This window comes from Anser cygnoides, chromosome 17 (genome assembly GCF_040182565.1).
Source record: "Anser cygnoides isolate HZ-2024a breed goose chromosome 17, Taihu_goose_T2T_genome, whole genome shotgun sequence".
NCBI lineage: Eukaryota > Metazoa > Chordata > Aves > Anseriformes > Anatidae > Anser > Anser cygnoides.
The window spans coordinates 13,990,174-14,012,384 of record NC_089889.1 but is presented as its reverse complement, the minus strand read 5'-3'; the positions used below and the strand labels follow the sequence as shown (position 1 = coordinate 14,012,384).

The 22,211-nt window shown below is 40.0% G+C and overlaps 1 protein-coding gene across 13 annotated transcripts in view; it reads right to left on the bottom strand.

Moving 5' to 3' along the window:
* Window positions 1–22,211, bottom strand: part of MTMR3 (myotubularin related protein 3) — an 81,085-nt gene that overhangs the window by 18,503 nt on the left and 40,371 nt on the right. For 9 of the 13 annotated variants that reach the window (XM_066979172.1, XM_066979164.1, XM_066979163.1 and 6 more), the window contains 7 exons: window positions 22,144–22,176; window positions 17,690–17,772; window positions 15,186–15,352; window positions 11,287–11,383; window positions 9,122–9,235; window positions 2,309–2,514; window positions 1,965–2,096 (listed from right to left, as the gene is read on the bottom strand). In XM_066979172.1, coding sequence (XP_066835273.1) covers window positions 1,965–2,096; window positions 2,309–2,514; window positions 9,122–9,235; window positions 11,287–11,383; window positions 15,186–15,352; window positions 17,690–17,772; window positions 22,144–22,176 — 832 coding nt within the window. The remainder of the gene's footprint in view (window positions 1–1,964; window positions 2,097–2,308; window positions 2,515–9,121; window positions 9,236–11,286; window positions 11,384–15,185; window positions 15,353–17,689; window positions 17,773–22,143; window positions 22,177–22,211) is intronic. The other 4 variants (XM_066979170.1, XM_066979171.1, XM_066979174.1 and 1 more) reach the window with 1 other exon arrangement.

The following is a 22,211-nucleotide window of genomic DNA, read 5'->3' as shown; positions in this document are numbered from 1 at the left end:
ATAAAAACAAACCTCTGGTGCTGTGGACAGATGAAATAATCTGTTTACAAATATTCTGTAAGGAAAAACTAGCGCTTGGACTTCAGCAGGTGTTCCAGGCATTACAACAAAACAAGCAAAACAGGAAACAGCAAAGTGTTTCTGTATTTGTTTTTGGTGTTTTGCTTCACATTACAAAAAGCAGAGTACAAACCTATGGGAACAGTGATACTGCTGCACTAGGGGTTACAGAATGTTCTTCAAGAGACTGAGAAGCATAAAAATATTTAACTGGTAATTTATGGATGCTCTGTAGTTTGGTAAACTAATTTATATTTTTATAAAAGTTACATTTTCGCTTTCCTAACTACTCCAAAAAGCTGCTTTATTTTGAGTTTTTCTATTACGAGGAACAAGCAATACATGAGAAATACTCGAAGGAAAGCAGAAGATAATGGAATTACTGAGCTTTCCTTCAGACGTTGCCATGATATGTACTCAAGCAACTTGGCTATACTGGGGAAGCAGTTTCAGTACAGACAGTGGCCACTAGTTAGAGGGAGCACCCAAGAAGCTGCAGAAAAATACTAACTAGTCACTCCTAGACCTAGCTTTGCTCTGTATCAGTGCTTCTTTGCACAAAAATGATGACATGATAGCGATAAAACGACCTTTCCTACAACAGAAATAAAGTCAGGATTTAGAACACTGGATACTGACTGCTTGTAAAAGAAAATCCGGTACTCTTTTAAAATAGAATATTTGTTTTAAGAAATCATTTGATTTCTTAAAATCATTTCAGAATCATTCGATTTCTTAAATGCCCAACAAATTCTGCCCAAACCAGAAACATCCTGTTAGGGATAAAATAGGTAACTCCAGTCCAAAGTGACTGACAGTATCAGAATATCTAAGTATTTTTTGTCTTTTTTACTGAATTATATTTTATATAAAACACAACATAACTGAGATTTTTTTTTTATACTGAGAGAAGCAAACTTGGCAATACCTGGAGAAAATGTATCAGCAAAAAGGATGTACTTAATGCAAGTCAGATTTATTAAAGGTGACACTTAAGCTGTTTGGAAATTTTCTACAAAGAATTCAAGAATCAATATATATGAAAAAAAATATTAAACTTCTTGTATACCTCGCTTTTCTGTTTTGAAATTTTACTCTGTGATGATGATGAGCTATTTAGTCATTGTGAGGTGTTAAATGGAAAATTAATCTCTTCCTTCTGGTGGCTATTTATCAGAGTGAAGCAATTGCAGTAAAAAACAAAACAGGAATAGGTGGCCGAAATAGTTTTTGTTATCTTACTGACAATTTTTCTGTTTGGTATTCTTTTCAGATTCTCCAGCTATGGAATTTTAACAGGCTGTATTCACATCCAACAGTGACCATAAAATAATATCTTGTTTATATCATCAACAATTTACATGTGCCAAAGAACAAAGAAAGTGATAAATGTGAATATATTACAAATGCAAGATGAATCAGGATTTCAGTTGCTTTGGGTTATAGTGTAAATGCTGAAAAATGTTTCAGCTTTACAACAATTGCTGAAAATTTGTCTTCTGCATAACCATTCTAGACTATGACTGTCCTTTACAGCTAAGGGACTTTAAAAGTTTGTTCAGGTTTTTCAGACATAAGCATACTGGATCTGTTTGTCTCACTCTAGTTTATATATTTGACTCAGAAAGAGAAAGATAATAAATACATTCCACACAGTTCCCCATATACTGAATAATGTTGCCAGCTGGTTTATGCTCCAAGGAACAAACTCAAAGAAATAGATAAACCTGTCCTTTTGAAGGGCTGTGAGATAGCTGCAATGGTCCAGAACTTTCATATAGATGAATAGCACTTGCATCTATGCAGCCTGTTGAATACACAGTACTGAAGTGTTTCAGTGTAATTATATTTGAGCAAATCTTTTTGATTAGCTTAATAGGAAAATGGGAAGAAACACTGCTTACCTGGGCACTCACAGCCTCCACCTTTGGCTCTGTTCGCCACAGCTGCTGCGTAGGATCGTGCGTCTAAGATCAAAAGCTTCTGAGGCTGTATTGCCAAACTCTCTGCTCCCGAAGCATTAGAGATGGAGGAATCTGGGGAAGAGAATATGCAACTGAAGGGATACTTCTGACATCAGTTACAACAATGATACACTCAAGCCCCACAGCTTATATGCAACATGCACACAGAAATCAGAGAATGCCTCATTAAACAAAAGGGATTGAATCTGTTACAGTACATAGAGGAGATTAAGCATTTTCCAAAAGCTCTGCCTTTTACAGAAAAAGGACTGTGACAAACTTACCAAATTCCACATCAGAGAGGTCTCCTCCATTGGAGAAATCTCTGGAACAATTTCCATTCATTAGTTTGTTACTGTTGGACCTCGAATCTGAGGCACAGGCTTTGGCTACCGACTGGACAAGGTGCTCGTCATCTGCATTCCTCCAGCCCCACCAACTGACCTCGGGTTGTCCACAGCGGGAAATAACTGCTCCATTGCTCTGGTGCCTGAAAAGGCAAAGAACAAAAAGAACAGCAGTGCATAACTTGAAAGATCAGGATGGAAAACACGGAGGGTGTGAGAAATTAAATGGTTCGCTCCGGTACTTGAATTCTACAGTTCAGCAGCTATCCCCAGCCTGGGATTCAGCAGCAATGCATGCCACGCGCTTCCCTCCAGGACACTGGCTGTCACTGAAAGGTAAAAGCCGAAGCTGAGGTCAGTAAGAGAGAACAGAGCATCTTCATGCTTACCAAGGCTGCCTGTCGGCCAGTAAAAGCTGGGGAGCATTTCAGCACAGCAGATGCTGTAAAGGAGTGTTCAACACCTGCTGGCCAGTCAGGTCTGCTGCTATGGTATAGCAGACTAAATACGAAAGTTCAGCTTAACCCATGCTAATTTTAAAGCTAGAAGAAAGGAGTAAAAACACAGATTCACTTTTTGATGAGTTTGTTTTGAAATCGAACCATACCGTTAATTAAATCTGTGGGGAATGTCACTATGATTTTGGTACGAAGTACTGGCAGAATTTGGCAAGCCTTCCGTCCGATGATGTGTAACACTAAGTCAGAACCTTACCCTCGTACACTGATAGCATCCCTTGCCAAGCATCACCTGTGAATCCTGGAAGGTGGTCCTTGAACACTTTGCAGAACCGTATCTAGAAGGCACCGTATTTTAGGCATTACTTCACTAGCTTAAAAGAAAAGAGCCAGTTTCTCAGGATGCTGAACATCCGCAGTTTAACTCATTCTGAATTTTCCTATTAGTGCCTGTTGGAAAGGAATGGTCTTCTATCCTCACCAGTGGGGAAAAAAGCTGAATAATTTTGGAAAAAAAAAATTAAAAAAATAAAAAGATTTAAAAAACAAAAGAGCCCTTGAGATTTCACCCCCCCTAAGCTCCTCAGCCCTGCCTTCCACCCTTCAGCTTCTTCTCTCGAGGTTGCTGTGTGTGGTGTTTTCTCCAGTCCTCTTCTGGCCCTCTGTGGGCAGTGTTTCATCTGCTGCCTCTCCAACACCAATCATAACCAGCAGAAGAGCACCAAGGAGCTGCTGAAGAGCACCAGTAGCACTCCATTCCTACACATAAGCGCCGGTGTGGTGCCAGGCTGGTAAATAAAGGCCACAAGCATGTAAACTTTTCTACAGACACCTAAGTAGCTACGAAAAGGGAGAAATTGCGTAACAGAATATTTTTCTTCTCAAATGGGATATAAGTTCTAAGCACTCTATACACTGATAAAACTTCAGAGGATTGTGAAATGGACAACAGACACGAGTTTATCAATTTAAAAATGCCAATGAGACTTGAACATAACTATCTTCTTCTGGAGAACGACAAAAAAAATCAGAAGAGTTTTTTTTTTTCTTTAATTTGGCCTACTTCCTGTACTACACATAAAGAACAGACCTGAAATAGAATCATAGAATCACTAAGGTTAGAAAAGACCTCCAAGATCATCTGGTCCAACTATCCCCCTTCCACCCATGTCACCCACAAAACCATGTCCTTAAGTACCAGAGCCTTTCCTTAAAATAACGGAAGAGTATCCAACCACTGCAAACATGCTCTGAAAAACAGATTAAGAAACTCGCTCCTATAATCTCTGATTTAAAAAAAAAAGAATACTGAAACCTTGTCACTTAATTCTCACTTACTGCCTCCGTGCTGACACATCGCACTGCTGCAGAACACAATTCCCATTCACCGAAGTGCTTACAACGTTCTCTTTGACCTTCCCCAGTAACACCTTGAATCCAGAGGACCTCAGGCATGGCAAGAAAGGGAGCCCAGCCATCAGCATGAGGAGCTGTAGGCGGAGAGGCAAAGGAAAAGCAGAGACACGACTTCTCTCAGGCCGCTTGGTGAGTCAGTGGTGCTGAGGAGCGGGCCACCTAGAAAGTTCTGCTCCCTGCCTCACATCCCGTCTGAATTATCCTACTGCTCATCCCCACACTCTTATTTTCTGTTCGACCAACCTGCAGACACACAGCTTTAAACAAAGGTGCCTTTAGGCAGTGCCGCCCTTGCTCAGGAACCCCTCAGAAACACAACCTGCACATTCATAAAAGTACATGCCAACTACTGTGCCTAAATGTTACTCCGTAGGAAAGGAAGATATTTTAAAGTTTTATTTCAGAGTGCAGGCAAGATGATTGTTCCAGCTTTACGTCAACCAGGAGTCATTTAATTGCACTGACAGTAAGGGTGAGCTGAACCTTTCAGCAAATTTAAACATTCACTTTGACAGCCCTGACCACGAAGAAGGCACACACAAACCTGTAAGTCTTAGCTTTTTCTCTCACCACTCCAGTAAATGTTTATGGCAGTGTCAGAAATTAGTTTAGAATTTGCTGCCAGCGCTGTCAGACCCTGTCGTGTGCTCGGCAGAGCCACCTCTGCAGTGTCACTTTGGTGGCAGCTGCCTCCAGCTGTTCATCCAAAAGCAGCACTAACGGCAGGTTAAGGCTTGCCGCTGCAAAAACTCAGAAATATAAAATATTTCCTGATACTGTACTTTAAGTGTTTTTCATAGCTCTTTTGTATTGGTTTCATATAAAATTCCTTCACTGCGAGGAAGCGGCTGACACACTGCATTAACTGAACCAAAGGCAAAGCGATCTGAATGCCACGGCATTTACAAGAGGTGCCAGCCAACTCCACGCAAAGGAAAATGTGTTTGTTGGAATGAATTGCCTCCCAGAGGCAGCTCTATTGATACAAAATTAGTTCAGCAAAATATACATGTCAATCACTGAAAGGCCACCCAGTTCCCTGCTATGCTGGCACAAACAAGAAAGAAAACAAACCATCACTGTACATGTAACACATCTATTCTGAACACCTAGGTAAGCTCATTTACTCTCCCATATGTTCTCCCAGATTTCATTGCTACCTACCTGCAGAATCATTTTCACGGGTTCATACACAGTTATATTTGCATCTCCAGCTTCTTGCCTCCCATTTATACCATGATTAATAACGAATCACTAGACAGAAGTCGAGTTCATTGATAGTTGTGAAGCCTTAATACGCCTAGGCAGATATCAGACAAATCTATTTACGGTAATGTTGGAGGTCTGAAGAATCACACTCATCCCGACTGAACTGGCCTCGGGAGCAAAAAACAGCAAATAGTTTAAGTGCAATTCTGCCGTCCCTAGAGATGGATCTGAGTATAAGATGGTGTCATTCACATTTCAGTAACTATAAAAAAAGAATGAAAAGAAAATTAAACCAAACTCTGTACTGCAAACTTCCTAACCCTCTAGAGACAAAGCAACATGAAGCCCCTAGATAGTAAACTAGATAGTAAATCACTCATTGAATAACTACAAAGCTCATCATTACAAAGCATTGTAACTGTAGGATGTGCAGTACACCGCAGCATACGCTCAATCTCTCTGTTCAAGCAATCCCTCGAGTACAATAAATCCTGTAAGTTCTTACAACTACAAGACAGAGCAGTAATAAAGGTTTGCAGAGCTCCCTGCATAGCATTACTTAACTACTAGTACTTGCAACCCAAAACATTATTACTGCAATTCATTCTAATATAATTCAGCAAGTACGGTACACAGCAGATTTCTGTTTACCCTTGCTTCCTGCGCTGGCAGAAATGCTGCCTGGACGGGTAATAACCTTTGGTGTGAGAGAGCAAAAGGCATCCTCAACACTGTTCATTTTTAAGTAGGTTCTCATGAGTTTAGGATAACGTTTATATAATGCAGATGAAGTTCTCTATACAGTCTTTCCTCTGAATTCCAGAAGGCTTCTCCCTAACACTGATTTTCTGGGACTAAAACAGGTGAGCTACAAAAACTACATTACAGGCCAGGTTCATCTGCCTAAATACGTGCCTAGGTTTTCAAAAATGGTAAGCACTGAGGAAAGCTGCAGAAGCTGGGTGTCAGATTTTTCTGGGAATCTGATCACAAAACAGGAGCAGCGGTCCTAGGAGGATAGGACAATACTCTGTTGAGTATTTTTGAAGTTTGCCTCTGAATTCAGCCTGTGGATGCTGCCATAGCTTCTGAATGCTTTGCAAGAACAAAAAGGGTTTTGTAGCGAAGTGTCTCTCTCTCTCCTCTCTCTCTGTCGCAGCATTCAAAGAAATACCTGAGGCTAGTTATTGGACGCATTTAAAAAATTATTACTTTTTTCCCTGAGGAATAGCAATAAGAGCCGATTCTTAAATGTGATCAATAAATAATGAAATCAATAGTCCCAAATTATCTTCAATGGATTAAAATGCTGAATGAGCTTTTGTCCGTTACTCCTCCAAAAGTAAGAAAAAAAGCTATTTTTATGGTCATATATATATATGTATATATAAAGAGAACTATACATGGATTTCCAATCATATGGATCATCAACCACTAGCCGATTTGGATTTTATTAGATGCAGAATGATGAACTGGATGTCTTGCAAATCTATTCCTAAATGTCAAGATAAAGGAAAAAGAATTTAAAAAGAGCAGATTTTCTCCCACTGCTTTTAAGATACAGATGAAATACGATGTGGTAATTGAACATATGTAGTCTCATCAGAACTGCAGAATATTAAATGCCAGGGATTAAACAATTTCAGTCAATGAGGTCTTTCAAACATTTAAATCATTACCCCATAAATCCCCTCGAATGGAAGCTTTACCCAAGAATGATACAAAAATTATGACTTTTTCTGCATAGTGATGAAGGGGGATGATGCTTCCTCATGTTAACTGTGTTAACTCTGCCCATTTATGTGACAACTGCATAAAAGGCACGAAGTAGCCTGAAATGCAGTGTTCAAAGCTGGATACAAAACCATATATAAATTACGCCATTTTCCTATATACATTTTTATATATATACAGACACATATATGTATTACCAAAAGAATCAACTACCTTAAGTCTAAAAAATTCAGCATATGCTGGAAAGCAATTTTCCCTTCACAGAGCCTAACAGAGGATGGGGGTAATTCCTGAACATTTAGAGACGATGCTAACTGCTTTATTATTTGGGAGAAAAAGAAGAAAAAGAAGGATGATTCAAAGACAATGGTCTGCTGCCACAAGCTGATTTCTTCTCCATGCATGGAGCGCTAACTCTTATCATCCTAGGTAAACGATGCTTTATAGCCTACTCTTGTCTACTTGCTCCTCTGACCTGGGTCATGTGAATTTGTCAACTTTACTGATCTCTAAATTTAGCTTGTTACTCAGAGAACAGCTCTTGCTTTCTCTCTCTTTAGAACAAATGGATGACTGGGCAGACTTAATGGAATTATCAGTATTCATTATCTTTTTAATCCCTTTGTCATCTGATTTTTAAAGTGATTTTAAATGCTTATGGGAGGATAAGCACACCAGAAAAGTGGCCAAGGTATTAAAGACAGGTCCCAGAACATTTGAGAAACAATTCTGAAATCTATTTCTTACTAAAGAAGCTGCCAAAAAATAGTATCTCAGAAAAGCAATTTTCTTATGAAGAGCTGGACTCACTCTAAGGAAAAGACTGCCTGATTAAAACTGTTTACAATATGCAGATGAAGCTAGCACCTCTTGTAAATTGAGTTTTAGATCTCCCTTAAATCATCTTAGGATTTGTCCTTGCTTATACTGCACAATCTGAGTATTGGTTTCTTTGTGCTTCTCTGTTGTGTGGTTCTTCCATATGGCTAGGTGAGAAGTAGAGAAAGTGGCCAGAGTACCTAGCCAGAGATGCTACTTACCATTTTTTCGCTTCTGTTCATTTCTTCACCTTACATTTTTTCATTTTCATATTTTAAAAAATATAACAATCTTAACTCAGGTGCTGCCCCAAGAATGACTTGCAGGACATGCCAAGCTGAGCGCTCCCACAACACGTATTTGGAATTAGAAGATACAAACCGTTATTCACTGACTGACTGTGTAGCCAGTCTGTCTTACTTCACACATGGCTTGACAAGTGCCAAAGAGATTTAAATAGGTATAAAGCAATGTATGTACACAAGTAGCAAATGTAGAGACAAAGGCCCCAAACCACCAAGCCTAACACGTCATACTTTGCTGTCAGTTAAACACAAGCCTGAACTTTTTCTCATATGAGGGCTCCCTGTCATCCTTGTTTGCTACCTGAACCGTTAGGGTGCTTTGTATTTTGTTCCATGGTCCTGATCTCCTCCTCATCTGCACTGCGCCACCTCTGGGATCCTATTGGAGTGGAGCAGCAGGATCTGAGCCCGGACAGAATCCCAGGGTGGCTCAGTGAGCAGATCAGTTTGGTACCGCTCCAGAAAGAGGCACAGAGGAGACTGCACCAGGTTGTGTTGCCTCTTCCCAAGTTCCCGAACTCCACCCTGCAAGGCCCTGGGCTTTCATGAAGCATCCCTCTGCCTCATGTTATACATGCAAAAACACGTCAAGACGCAAAGTACTCTCGTTACTTTGAATACATTATTAATTTAAAATATCTATAACACTTTTGGTGAAGTCTGTCAGGCTTGGTGAGTGGACATCTGTGGCCCACAGGAGCCTCAACACCTTTCATGACAAGCCAAGATCCCCAGTTCCCCATTATTTCAGCTTTTATTTGCTGGAACACCTCAGGCGCAGACCGCTGAAGGCTGTTCCACCTGCTCACCTGTACACAACAGCAGGGATGCGCTTCCAGGACCGAAAGCTTGCCACGCTCTCCAGCTCTTTATCCGTGATCCAGGCGGGAACTATGATTTCCTGTGGGTAGCTGCCACAGAGCCTGTGAGAGAAGTGGTGCAAAGGGTTGAATGCAGCAGATACAGAGCAGTTACACACCTTCTAGGCAACACAAACAAACAAAAAAAAAGGCAGTAAAAGCAACCTGACAGTTGTTCATCTCAGCAAGCTATTTTGTTATAGCTCCTGTTTGATTGTATGTCAGTAAGCTTCTCCTTAGCATATATAAAAAGCACTATGAACAGTAAGGTACGTAAGTGCATTTCAGGATCAGAAAATTCATGTTTGTGTTTTCTTGGGGAATTTGTATACAGGTGATTTTTAACTCCATCAGCTGAAATCAACTGGACCACAGAAAAAGAAATTGCACATCTCTCCATGCTAAAGAATAAACCACTCAATTTCTGGGGCACAAAACATAGAAGAGCCACCTGGGCTACTGGATTCAAGACAAGGAACTTGTATAAAGCGTGAATAATTATATTAGCTGATCAACCCTCCCTGAAGGCAGGAATCTGAGTGCACTGGCTTATGTTTGACTGGTTAACTGGAACTTCCTTCTACTAGATCCATCTCCTACTCCACGATTCAAGTAAGGAAGTCATGACTGCCGAAGAGAACAGGGCAAGCAGTCAGTAGTGACTGCAATATATTGCTGAGTAATAAACTAGCTCATACCCAGGGCAAAAATGCAACAAAATGTACAGAATCACCCTATTGTACAGATAAACACAACCTCTCATCTGGATTGAATGTCACAGTTCTGAGAGTGTGCAAAAATAGCTTTCCTTGCCTCACCAATTGGTCTGGGGGAAATGTTAAGAATAGGCCATAATGGCAAGGTTATAAATTCTAACAGAACTGAATTCTGAAATAATGAAATGTCCTCCATTTTGGCTGTTCTTCCTATGAAAAGAAAAAAAAGAAAAAGAAAAAAGAAAGGTCTTCTAGCAAAACCCAAGTAAAAAATGGGAAACGAGAATAACAAGAATTAACTTTTGTGTGTTGCCAGTTCTAACTAGATCATCATTCCAGCCAGTAGACCACAATACTTTTTACAGTTCATTCAAAAATAAATACACTAGTTGGAGAAAATCCTTAAAAACTTCGAAGAATATGTTAATACCTGTTCTATTTTACTAAAAAAAGAAACTATATTCTAACAACGAAGTTACAAGAAGTAGAAGCACTTAAAAAGAGATCACTGCACGAGGACGGACTTGAGCACGTGTCTAAGACTATTCACAAAAATCTATCAATCATGCTGAAAAAATAATATTTTCTCAAGTCCTGGCCACTAGAATGAAAGGAGTACGTTTATATCATTCTGCTTCCATATGACATTGAAGTTTTCTTTCTTTTTCTCTAGTATTAAATATGTAAGGAATAGCTCTTTTTTCTTCCCTCCATTTTTAGAGACAAGACAAATATCCTTCTTGTAGTGCCACCAACTGCAAGTCATTATCCTCCAAAGACAATGCAATGAAACATGTTTCATTATGAAGTGTTACTGCTGCTTTTGCACTGAACTGCATCAGGGGTCAGGCAGTACGCTGTCCTACCAGCCATGAATGGCTGAACACCCTTCCCTCACCCAGTAGACAGAGGGGATATTTATCCGTGCTCTCAGGATCAGAGAAAGTGTTTTACTCTTATTTTCAGGGTCTATGAGCTTGATTCATCCAAACCCACATTTTTTTCCCCCACAAGCCTTTGTCTTAAGCTAGAGAACAAGACATGTAAAATCTTTTTAAAATTTCAATGTAAATGTTCACTCTTTGCTGACTTCTTAAGGCTTCCCTTTCTTGCGTTAGAATGTTTATTCTCTAAGGAGTCTTTCAGCAAGCACATCGAAATCTGGTATTTCTAAGCCTACAAAATTTTAACAGCTAACAAAACATTGAATAATACTTTAAAAGCACATCTATGCTATAGAGTAGCAAAACAAAAAAAAACAAAAAAAACCACCCTCATAATTCTAGTTGTCCCTTATTATGAACTGCAGAACTTGGAAAAAGTTCCAGTAATCCGCTATAACAAAATTGGTGTTTTGAGAAGATATTTGGCTGTGAACCAGCAGCCCACATAACTTACTTGTACTTCTCATTGATGTTGGAAATCCTCCAGGCATTGTTCATATCAAAACCCATCCTCTCCACTTCATTTTTAAACCTTGAAGTTACATGTTCTCCTGGGTATCAAAAGCAGACAGAAAAAATAAAGGTGAAATAAGAGAAATTTTGAGAATATTTCAAAACAGAGAAAGACATCGCTGCACTCATACTTACTAAAAACTGAAAAGAGGAAAGAAAAGTTCAAAACCAGTTTACGTCTCATAACCCTATTTGAAAATCAAGCAAGAGTACCACAGCTTGTACTGATGGCTCTCCCTGACCAGCTCTCCAATTTTTTCCCCCAAATGGCTGTCCTCTGTATATTCATATACAAAAAACAACGCCGTAGACCAGAACCAACCATATCAGCAAAAACGAGAACAATTTAGATCCATCAGCAGCCTTAGTGGGAAAATGCTAGCAGGTTTTTTTTCTGAAATTCAGAATTTTCTATCAATGAGAAGAACGTGAAGCTCTGGTCTGACTGATACGTAAAGGAATAGTATACAGAATATGGTCTGAAACTTGGGCAGTCCTCATTTAGCATGCAATGTCAGCCACAGGCTTCTTATATGATTGTAGGCAGGCCCTGTAATTCAGTCCGCATCTCAGTTTTCCATCTCTAAATTGGAGATTATTCCACCATGAGTCACCGTGGAGATACGAAGATCAAATGCATAAACAATTGTTAGACAAATATCAGTCACAAGGTTCAGTATATTAAAGGCAACAGAATGAGCTCCTTTTTTTTTTTTTCCTGGATGCTTTTGAAGAAGTACCAATGTATAGCTGAAAAATATACAATGACAATAAGGAAAAATTACTCTGACAGAGAGAGTATGGAGAATTAGAAAGTACTCCAAGTGTAACAGAGGAAAACTTGTACAAAATTTCTAGGCTCACAGTGCTGAGAAATGCAACAACTTTAATGAACTTTAATGAGCAACACGAGATAAAATCATCTGTAAGTCTGTCTGTTGCCTGTCTCTTTAAATTATCTTATTACTAAATCATGAGGCAAAGTACCAATCAATGGGGGGAAAATCTATTGAAAAAATAACACTTTAAGTATTACATCTTTCTGTTATATTTCAGACAACCCCTTAGTGTCTTTAAATACATGAGATACACAGAGACATGTATCTCTAAGGATGTAAATGTACATGTCCAGCATTTTTGTGATATTACCAAACAATTAGAGATAAATATAGAGAAATAGGTAAACTAAGAGTAAAGATAATGGCTTAACTACAGGACTGTGAAATTAACCGTGAAAGAGAAGCTACAATGCTCTTCATTTCTACAAGATCTACAAGATCTACATTTTCTACAAGATCATACACTGAAAATGGTTCTCTGCAATTCAAGACACGCGTGTGCGATCTGCCTTAGGGAAGTGTAATAAGTTTGTTTTTCTTATGCTATTTTGAAGTTAAAGCAGGAGAAAGGCACCGTGCAAAGAGAGAGCATTCATTCTTCAAGGCTCGCGGTGGTGAACCGATGGACCTGCCTGACCATCTCCACTTCCTTTACATCGTGTCACTGGTAATACAGTTAAAAAAAAAAAAAAAAAAAAAGAAAGAAAGAAAAGACGAGACAGTTCTGCCTCCCGGGCTGTGACTTTGCAGAGGGTTAGTGTCAGTCACACAGAGGCGCTGTCGTTCTGCTTCCCCTTCCCTATCGCCAGGTCAATCAGACTGGCGCTTGCCAACATTTCCCCACTTCTCACGTGAGCTCTTATTCCCTGCATGAGCTTGAATTTATTATATTTTAGCCACCTAGACTTTATCATCCTGAAGTGTAGGAGCTACTTGAGTCCTTGCTTTGCAGCAGCTGTTTGGCAGCCCTCTGGGAGGACAGGCCTTTGACTTCTAAAGTGCAGAAGTGAACTGGGACACAGCACTCTGGCCAGGCGACAACCTCTGCCGTGCTCCTCTTCGCAACAACTTTTATGACTGTCCTTAAACGTTCTGTGGGAAGAGCAACGTGCCCTTGCAGTACTGAGGAGGGGCTTCACTCAGTGTCAGCCGCTGTTTGGAACAGTCACTAAAACTTGTAATACATGCTGAAGAAATTTTCTGGATAGCAGATGAGAATCCTAGAACTATCCCCAGTCAGCAGTACTGCTGATGCACACTGCTGATGTGTTTTAGAGGAACACATGAAACCACACGAAAATGAAATACTACATTTGATTTCTCCCTTCCTCCCTCTAATTTTCAGCTACTCTGTACATCAAGAAATCCCAGATTCTCTCTGAGAAGTGAAACCCTAGCCTTAACATTTTGTCTGTTCTTCCCCAAATGGAGATATTTTACTTAAGAGGACGTTGAGCCAAGGTGAATAATCTTTAATTTCCTAAGCACGCCCAACCAACTCTCAAAATCAGAGAAGAAGCAAGCTATACATGTTGTGGACTTGTGATGATAAACACTGGTCATGTGAGCCACGGTGCTCATCTGCCATTACAGATATGGTTAACACTTTACAATTCTTTTCACAGAAGTTGGTATTTAGATTTTGAAGCAATTACTATTTGTGTCCATATCTATCAAACACTGTGCTGCTTTGATGTACAATAAATAAATAAATCCAATGTCTTCGATTAATTACATTCCCATAGATTCATTTTAACTATAACTTAACTCTTTACAGGAGGAAAGTATCTACCACCAGAAGTACCCTCCAGGGGAGAAAAAATTACTACATATAAATTTCATGGATACATCCCCAAGAACAAAAAGTTATTTGATAAAAATTAATCACAAAGTAAATGCTGCTTCATGTAACTCAGTGCTAGGCTGAATCCTGCCTGAAGACCCACAAGGAGACTTAGTAAACCATCTAAACTCCTGCTGTCTTCCAGTTAGCGAATTTACTTTGGAGGGGAAAGATAAGAATTTAAAATTCTGCTCTGAGGATTTTTCTTTTTCAGCAACTGCTAACAGAGTGTGTAAAGTGCAGGAACAGGAAGCAGAACCAAGCAACGCCTCCTCCCACTTGTGTGCTACCTGTTGACTGCTCTTCCTCAGGCTTCAAGGAAATTACAGTCTTTGCTAAACCACACACCAGCTTCAGTAACAGGGGTAGAACCACATCGTCATTCCTCTGTTAACGAAACTCCTATAATTAGGGCATTTTTCTCAGGTACGTGGATTATGGATGCAGAGGGCCTCAGACTGGAGAGGGCCCAGAACACAGACTGCCTCAGATTCAAACAAATGCTATAACCACCAGCGTAGCAATTTTTAGTTTTTATTTACTTGTGGACTTCTCAAACTTTCCAGTGTGGATGATATTTCACTAAAAATAGGTCACTGTCTTGCAGTTGTGAACCTCAGATATGGCTCAGAGGCGTCTTTCTCCTGCACCTCCTACTGCTGAACATCCACCCTGAAGACCACTGTTGTAGGCAATGACTATAAAAACATGGGCACAGTCCATACAAAACGTTTAGAACGAAAGTTGCTGCCCTGGTGAACAAAATGTTATTAGTATTATACATGACTGACTAAATTAGATCCACCACATTGATTTCCTCAGGCCATTCAGGGAGTGTTTTGCATAGCTTTTTGATCCCAAAGTAGCTGTGGTGGGAGCTAATCTCCCATTTGTTCAGACAGGACAAAATTCAGACTGTGCAGAGTCAGACATGTGAGACATTAAAGAACACCTTGCTGAAAATAAAGGTATACTATATAACCAAGGAAGAAGTGCAAGAACTAATGTAAAAAAAGTCCATATGAGAATTTTTCTCGTACAATTTAAACAGAAAAACTGAATTGTTCATAATTTTTTTTGAAAGTTCTGGATTTCAGCAACAAGCAGGCAGTTCCTATTCAAATCGTGTGTGATGATCCTCAAAGTGCTTCCACGTACCTGGCCGACACAAGTCTCCATGCTGTTCCTTTTCACTAGCATACACCTCCATGCACCAAGCATGATAGGCAAATGAGAAAAGGTCTTCTATCTTTGAAGGAGGGCGGATGGCATTGTTCAGACGCTTCAGCCAATCTTGACACTGCTCAAAAGTAGAGAACTGACACCTGCCACAGAAAGCAACATTTATCTATTAATTGTCAGTAATGGGTGCCACATTATAAGGTCTGGCTGACTGCAAAAACCCCTGTGAAAGCTAAAAATTAGAATAACCATCTTATTGATAATTTAGTTCTACTTCTGTGTACATTCTAGTGCATAGTAAAAATGAAACCTTAGGGTATTAGTACAGAAATAAATACCTAAGGATTCAAATTAAACTGCAAGCATGCAAGCAATATTCTGTGACTTCAAATAAACCAACAGCATGCCTTACTAGTCATGGATGAGGAAGATGTCTATGGGTATGGGTAGTTTAAAATCATGGCAAGCATCCCTGAGCTCAGCGTGCAGCTTTCACACAAAACAGAACTGCGTTATGTCGTCTTGCTGAAGGTTGGTCCCAGATGGAAACTAACTCACAAAACCACCGCATATATTATAATCTATCACATTCCTGCAAGCAAGAATGCATTTCTCATCAAATCTAGACGAAAGATCCATCTGAATGATATACTTAATTTGAGAACAATGGGGACAAACGCTGGTATGTGAAATCTTACCTTATTCCCCTACCATACATGTTAAGATTCTCTTTCCTGGCCTTGATGGCAAGCAGAAAAAATGTTTTTGAATCTGAGCTTTGCCTAACATTACAAACTAACAACAACGAGCAAGAACATTCCCTGCACAGGAGAAAATAATCTTCAAAGCAGTATATTAAATGGCATTGGCTTGTCTTTTCAAAAAGGATTTCTGGCCCCTTTGGAATAAAGGGTGGAAATTAGTGCAGTGATTTATTTTTACTTTTCCCTGACAGATTTCTTCAAGATTTTATAGTTATAAAATATTCACCAAATATTTGCATTCAGCTCAGTCTGGTTTCAACTACATTCATCATTAATGACAGCATGTGTATTCTCTAAGGGCAGGATTTATTATCCCTACCTGTAAATATCTAAAAGTCAGGCAAGTGGAAGGAAGAAGACATGTGCAGCTCCTTATGAAACATATCTAAAATAGCTGCGAGGAAGTGCAGCCCGGAAGCTTTTATTTCTCATCACTGACTATAAAGTGAGCCTACACTACTAGCTCAGACTGGTTAATTGTCTATTAAGTGTCTGCAGTTAGACAAGATGCATCTCACCCTAGGTATCCCATTTTCTTTCTAAATTGTTTTAAAGTTGATATTAGTCATTTTCAACACTATCTTCATTTGAGCCCAATTATTCAAAACACAAACTGCTTTGTTCAGGAAACATAACATGCACATGTTCCAGTTTGGGGATCTTGAGCCCACACTTCATGATTTCCAGTGGTCATTTTCATCAAATTCTGATTCTCAGAACGGCAATTTTGATCGGAAATTCATAAAGGAGGACATAAATACAACTAATTTGTATTCATTGTACAATTGAAGAGAATTAACAAATTAATGTAGATAGGAAGAGTGACTTTTTTAAATGTCAAGAGCTATAAGTTAAGAGGAAGTTAAATATTTAATTCAAATTAAACTAAATATTACTTCTAAAGTAAAATCAGACCTCATCAGAATACAGCAATTCAGGAAGCAGCTGGCCTGTTAAACATTCCGAGTGCTCAGATGTGACTGGGGCACATTTCATTATACGAAAGGTACTGCCAGCAAACATTTAATCAAAAAGAAGTGTTCCTTTCTCGTTAATTAAAGTTTATAGATCAAAATTAATTTATCCAGCAGAAAAGTAGGAAATAGTGAAGTTCACAGAACCCAGGGGCAGACACTGAAGAACGCCAAAGGACAGAAACATATTAACACTCCTTTCCACATGACAGCTACTTCGCTGTCCACCGAGGTGGGTTGCAGACCTGGCTTTACCTTATTCCCAGACTTTCTTTTTCCACAGGCTTCTTGTGTCTTAAGGATAGTCTCTGCACTCTGACAACAGCTAAAAACCCAAGGTGGCTGATGCTATCCTGTCTGAAGGTTTCAGGTAGAACTGCACAAACCCATACCTTAAACCCCAACCTTCAGCCCTAAATCTTAACACTTTTTTTCTAAGAAGCATGTGTTTCAGCTGTTTTATCTAGTTCTGTGTCTTATAACTAGTACTGCACTCATTGTAAATCAGGGAAAAAACAGTGAGACTAAGATTAACTTCCAAATAAAATGCATGCCATCTTAATCCCATCCTCTTTACAAAAATGGCCAGCTATGATACACAAAGACAGAAGAAAATCTTTTTGGGGAAAGAAAGTGCACAAAATATGAAAAAAAACACCACACGCTTCCTTAGAATGTCTCAGCTGTTCACAGCACGTGGAAGGCAAAGTCACAGCCCATTCGGCATTCGGCATATTCATACCTTATAACCTTGCAGTCTTTGCAAGTCAAATGAAGTTGAAATATGTCACGGCACTCAACACTTTCTATAAGCTGCAATGGAACCTGCAATTAAAAAGATTATATGATTTAATTCCAAATGGCATTAACATTGTAATTTCTTGGCATATCTCCTAAGGACTATGTGGAGACAGAAAAGAGAGAGAAAAGCAACAAAAACTAAGTATAGCTACGTCAAAAGCTCTGAAGTATGGTACCACAGATCAGTAAAGTTTCTAGCTCCACTGCTATATAGCCCAAGAACCTTAAGGGATCCCATGAAAACACCTGAGATTACAGATTAAAGCAGGGAGAGGGCTGCAGCACTGGTAACATATGCAATGGTAGAAAAAGCAGCAGAAACCCACAAGCTCCTCTCTCCTGGAAGCATCTTTCTCTTTTGTTGGTCCAAATTTAGAGGTTTAGGAAATGTAATTTTAGCTATTGGTGTTGAAAACAAAACCCTATGTAAGATTCCCCCTTAACAGACTGCTGCAGATGCTTGTTATGTGGACATATTCCATCTCTCTTCTTTGGGAAAAATCATTAGCCCTGTGTAGATTAATTCCTGTGATCAAAGCAGCTGTATTTCGAGTAATAAAGCTGAATCATTCAGTTTTAAAGGTGTAGTTATAGGCACTTCTAATGTTTTATGGCATATGTAACTGGCAGAAGCTTGATCAGGCAAAACATGTAAGCACATGCAAGTACCTTTAAAGATGAGAAGCAAGAGACCACACAATGAAAATATTAGTTTCATTAATATTTTGGACCGTTACCCGAGGCAGGCAAATGTACATTGTGGTCTGAAATGAATAAGAGTTAGTATTCAACTACCTCAGAAATAATTGCCTAAATTCCAAACACAGTTATAGAATTTAGCTAATATGTACAATAAACAGTGTAAAATTGTTTGAAATGTTTATTAGAGATTATATTGAACATTACACAAAGCAAGAAAAACTCTGCCACCGGAATCCCTCAGTACAACAAAGGCTATCAGATAAAACATTCAAATTCTCTTATCTTGTCATCAGTGGGGTACGATCCGGCAGTTTAAGTTCGGGCTTGGGGCTTACAAGATGGCTCTAAGACCCTGCTCTACCAGTGCCTTTCCACATGACTCTGGGCACAAGCCCTTGAAGATTACCTTCAGTCAAGGATCTGGGGTGTGGAGCCAAGACTGCTGCTTCTCAGGCATCACGACGCTTAAGAAGTACCCGATTTGAGTGGAACGATCAAAGGAAATGGAATTAAAAACAGCAGACGGGGGAAAGAGATGCCTCAGAAACAAGAACCACACGAAAACTCATTCTGAGCATGAAGATGCCTAGAGAGCTAACGGTAAATGCCAGGCCCAAGAGAACGGTCGTAATTCTGTCTCTTGGAGGCAGGCACACGGCTCGCGGCTGCACCTCAGCTATCCCTGCTCACCCAGAAGTCGGAGTCATCCTAAGAATGCTAAAGCCCAGGTAATTGCACAGAGCTTACAATCCCCAAAATACAACGGGCAGGTATTGTCTCAATACCCGAGCTTAATCCTCACCCTCTGGTCAGCCCCCAGCCACGCAGCGGCGCAGGACTCTCCCCGAGCCGGAGGAAGCACTAACCCTCACCCCCACGGCCAGCTGGGCTGGACCGGGGAAGTTCTCCTCTGGTCCTTCTGTTGCAACCAGGCCGGTAAAGAACATCAAATTCAGGCACAAGGACACTAGATGAGATGGAGTCTGATTTGACAGCCCAGAAGTTAGGGTATTCAAGTAAAGCTGGGACTTGAATTCTGGTCCGTTACTGTTCTGAGATTGCCAACAGTCTGATATCAATTCCATGGCCAGCAACATGAGCAGGCAACCTCTCGGATGCTAAAACTGACTGCAGAGCCACCCAGCTCTAGCAGAACAAGTGAGTGGTGAGAAGAGGTACGCTGAAGATGCTGATGGGCTTAGCCACTGATTTAACCAACTATTTAAATGCATTACGGACAAGCAGATCAGATGCCCTGCTGTTGCTATAGCCTTTTTCTTTTAACCAGTAATTTTTTCCACTATTTCTCCTACTCGATTCTAGGCTGCAAGGCAGATAAAATTATTGTGATAGTTTTGTCTAATAATTTAAGGGACTGGACCAGACCTAGCACTAGAGAATCCTCCATTCTCCCTTCCCGGCTGGACAGCCCCACAAACACCGATAAATTATTTAAAACTACCATTGACTCACATCGCACCAACGCAGAAAGTAAGATACATTCCCACTAGTAAATGAGTTGAGGCTCTAGAGGGCATCATTTTTAAGTCAAATGCTCCTTCACCTGTTAATATTCTTTTTCCCCGAGCCCTCAGTTACTGCATTCCTTCCAACGCACTCTTCATTTAAGCAGTTCTTCACCTCGCAGTCTAGTTCCAGCTCCTCTTCCCCCATCTGCACCCTAACGACATTCTGACTATTCTTCTACTAATGCATTATTTTTAATTTCCTTCTTTCAAAGTCATCCTTTGTTCTGCTCTCTTCCAATCTGCCCTGCGCTCAGCAGCCACTCTTTTCTCCCTTTACAATCTACACACGGCTCCCCATCTATTTCCTTAAAATTTGCTGTTTCTTTCTTTAGGGCAACCTTCACATCAGTCTTGTAAATTTTCTTTTCCGGTCATAAAAATCTATCCTCTGATCCTCTTCAATTTTCAATCTCCTTCCTGTCCATTACTCTTACAACCCCATAAAACTCTGTAAAATTATCTGCCTCCGTCCTCCCATTTTTCCCACTAATAACCTCCCGGTTTCATTGTTCTGTTTTTCAGGCTGAATCACACCGCGAGGCAGACACCCAGCGCCGTTAGTTTGCTCCTGAAAGAGCCATCAATTCTATTTGCAGGCACTTCCCCATTTAACAGCGTCTATCTGAATAAAGCAGTGGAGAAGCAATCATTTTTGCTTTTTATAAGAATAAACATGCACTGTTATCAAAGGCCAACCATATCGCAGTAGAATATAATGCTCTTGCACTATGCCTCTTGACTGTCCCTTCTTAAAAAATATATATATATTTTTAAACTGCAACGTTTTACGACTCCATTTTTTACCTTTTTGGAATTATTTTTTCTTTTAATTTTTAATTGCTGGAGCTGTCATCTCGCTGCAGTGCAAGATGCATTCAGAGAAATATACCTCTGTAGTTAGAAAATGAAAGGTTACGTTTAAACCTGCTGAAAGGACCCATTGCATGGCTCAGTCCTCGACCACGGTGCCAAGTGGCATGCCGTGGACCACGCTCAGGCCGTTTCATGGCACATTTACTCGTGAAGGATCTAATTTGCTCTCTACCCTGCACACCACGTGGCCTCAGACTACTGGATACCAGGTGGCACCCAGGGGTCATGAGCTGGAATTAGTACTTCCTTGTTGTTTTCCCGGTTCAGAGCCAGAAATAATGTTAGGGTTCTGTTACATCCTGGTTACTTCAACAGCACGAGGCCAAGGCTATGTGCTGTACATCCTGAAGCATGGTGTAAGATGGAACATGGAGGTACTGAAGCGGCAAGGTCAGCTCAGAAGGCCTTAAAGGACTCCTGCAGATGGAGGGAGTCAAATCCTTCCAGGTGCAATCTGGTTCATACAGCCTACAAGGAGTACCTGAAGCACATTTTGCTTTTAATTACACCTACGTTACATTCGGGTTTTGCCTTGCAGGTAATTATTTAGTCCCTTTCTCTGCTTTCAGGACCAACACACATGCAACGTGAACAGTCAGACAACCAGGACCTGGGGACTACACTAAGCTATTGCTCAGCACAGATGACCCACAACTGTCATACTTATATAAGGCTGGGAAGAAACCAGATAAACAATTTTTCCACTAAAGGCCAAGGGAAAGCTCATGCTAAAACTCATTAGATCCTAAAGACTGAAAATCGTCCTCATCTTGCCAGTATGACTTTTTTTTTTTTCCTCCTGTGTCCAAAATCTGCTATTTGAAAGAGGCTACATTCAAACCCAGGGTTTCATGGAATACACTAACGTTTTAATTCCCCCATAAATGCAATTAGCTTACACAGAGAAAAATGATTAGACAGAAATATCAGCTGCAAAGTTTGAAATTTTCTTAAGGAACGCCAATCAATAGAGATCAGCCTGGGAACCAAACTTGTTATGTGCACTGAGATATCACTGTTGAGTCTGCATTATAATCCCATGGATAAATACAAGGCAACACTTTTGAATGCCATAATCCCTCCAATTTATGCATGGTCTAAGGGATCTTTTGTTTTTGAATTTAAAACTCCATGTCCCTATTACTACTCAGATCTAGGAAATTATCCATGGAAAGGACTTATGCGTACAACCCTTTTCTGCAGTGTTGCAAGGTGAGCATTATCAACATTTAAATGTATTTATTTTCAAGCACAGGTGCAGCAAGTGATCTAGCAACATTGTGCTACTTACTGAGGTTTCACAAGCATCGTTTGGACAGCCAGTCTATTGAATTGCAAACAAAAAGAGAACAGTGAGGT